At 44.5% G+C, this 1598-nt stretch overlaps 1 protein-coding gene across 1 annotated transcript; it reads right to left on the bottom strand.

The window, feature by feature from the left end:
• Positions 1-498: 498 nt before the first annotated feature.
• Positions 499-1218, bottom strand: LOC123465529 (serine/threonine-protein phosphatase 2A catalytic subunit beta isoform-like). The gene has a single exon (XM_045164714.1). It carries the CDS (start codon positions 1192-1194, stop codon positions 499-501), a length of 696 nt encoding a protein of 231 aa, XP_045020649.1. The 5' UTR covers positions 1195-1218.
• Positions 1219-1598: the final 380 nt, after the last annotated feature.

The following is a 1598-nucleotide window of genomic DNA, read 5'->3' as shown; positions in this document are numbered from 1 at the left end:
TTTTGTTCTGTTTTCTCCTATTCCTTAAAAGTAGTTTTGATAATTATGTTTTCCTTAAAAAAAATTTTCCCAAAGTTTTAAATTCACTTGTATAATGTAAACAAAAAGTGTTCTTTCTGATTGGGGATTGGTTCAAGAAGGTGGAGTAGAAGGATGAGTGCTTATCTCCTCCTGTGAGAGCAACAAAGTTGCAACTAGCTGTCCATCAACAGGAGGATTCTGGAATCTGCTAAAAAAAAAAAGATATCCAATGAGATGGCAGGAGGGGCACAATCATGATGAAATCAAATCCTATAACTACTGAGTGGGAAACCCATAAACTGAAGGCCAGTAGTACCAAGGAAGTTCTCCCACTGTTGTGCAGGCTCTGAGCCCCTCATCATGTGTCCCATCCTGGGCTTCTGGCAAAGGGACTTGAAATCCCCAGGGAATCTGACTTTGAGGGCTAACAGGAACTGATTACAGGACTTCCACAGGACTAGGAGAAACAGACTCCATTCATGGAGACATCCATTCAAAGTAGTCTGGGGTGCGCCGGGTCACATGAGGCTCTCCACGACGAGGTGCTGGGTCAAACTGAAGGAAGGAATATTTCAAAGTGTCATCTAATTCCATGATAGCAGCCTGGTTCCCACAACGATAACAGTAATTGGGTGCACTGAAAATGGTAACCACGTTCCGATCGTGACACCAATTGTATCCCTCCATTACAAGTTGGTGAGCGCGAGAAACCAGTGTGAGACCATTAGCATGGTTAAACGTTTCAGAAATATCTTGTCCAAATGTGTAGCCAGCACCACGTGGTGAAATACCCCACCCACCACGATCATCTGGATCTGACCATAACAGATCACACATCGGGCCCTCATGTGGAACTTCTTGTAAACGATCCAGGGCTCTTATATGATCCAGTGTATCTATGGATGGAGAGAGGCCACCATGGAGGCAGAATATCTGTCCATCTACTAAAGCTGTAAGTGGCAGATAATCAAAGAGATCTGTAAAATATTTCCAAACATTGGCATTTCCATACTTTCGCAGACATTCGTCATAAAAGCCATAAACTTGGGTAATTTGTCGGCTTTCGTGGTTTCCTCTCAGTATTGTAATGCGCTCTGGATAACGCACCTTTAATGCCACAAGAAGAGTTACCGTTTCCACAGAATAATAACCTCTGTCTACATAGTCACCCATGAACAGATAGTTTGTATCTGGTGACTTCAGGACACAAATAAAATCTTGTGTGCACCAGTCATAGGGGAAAGGAGCAGGGACCTCACAGGAGGCCCCTGCAGAGGTGTGGATCAGCAGTGACTCACCTCAGGGACAGGCCACTGGCAGCAGCAGTCCTGGGAGATGCCCCTTGGTGTAAGCCATTTTGGAGATTGCCTGTCATAGAGCCTGTATTGTGGTGCTGGAGAAGACTCTTGAGAGTTCTTTGGACAGCAAGGACATCCAACCAGTCAATCCTAAAGGAAGTCAACCCTGCATATTCATTGGAAGAACTGATGCTAAAGCTGAAGCTCTGATAGTTTGGCCACCTGATGCAAAAAGCCCACTCATTGGAAAAGACCTTGATGTTAAGAAAGATTAAGGGA

The sequence above is a fragment of the Bubalus bubalis genome, chromosome 3 (genome assembly GCF_019923935.1).
Source record: "Bubalus bubalis isolate 160015118507 breed Murrah chromosome 3, NDDB_SH_1, whole genome shotgun sequence".
NCBI classification, from domain to species: Eukaryota; Metazoa; Chordata; class Mammalia; order Artiodactyla; family Bovidae; genus Bubalus; species Bubalus bubalis.
This window is presented reverse-complemented; position numbering and strand designations above follow the sequence as displayed.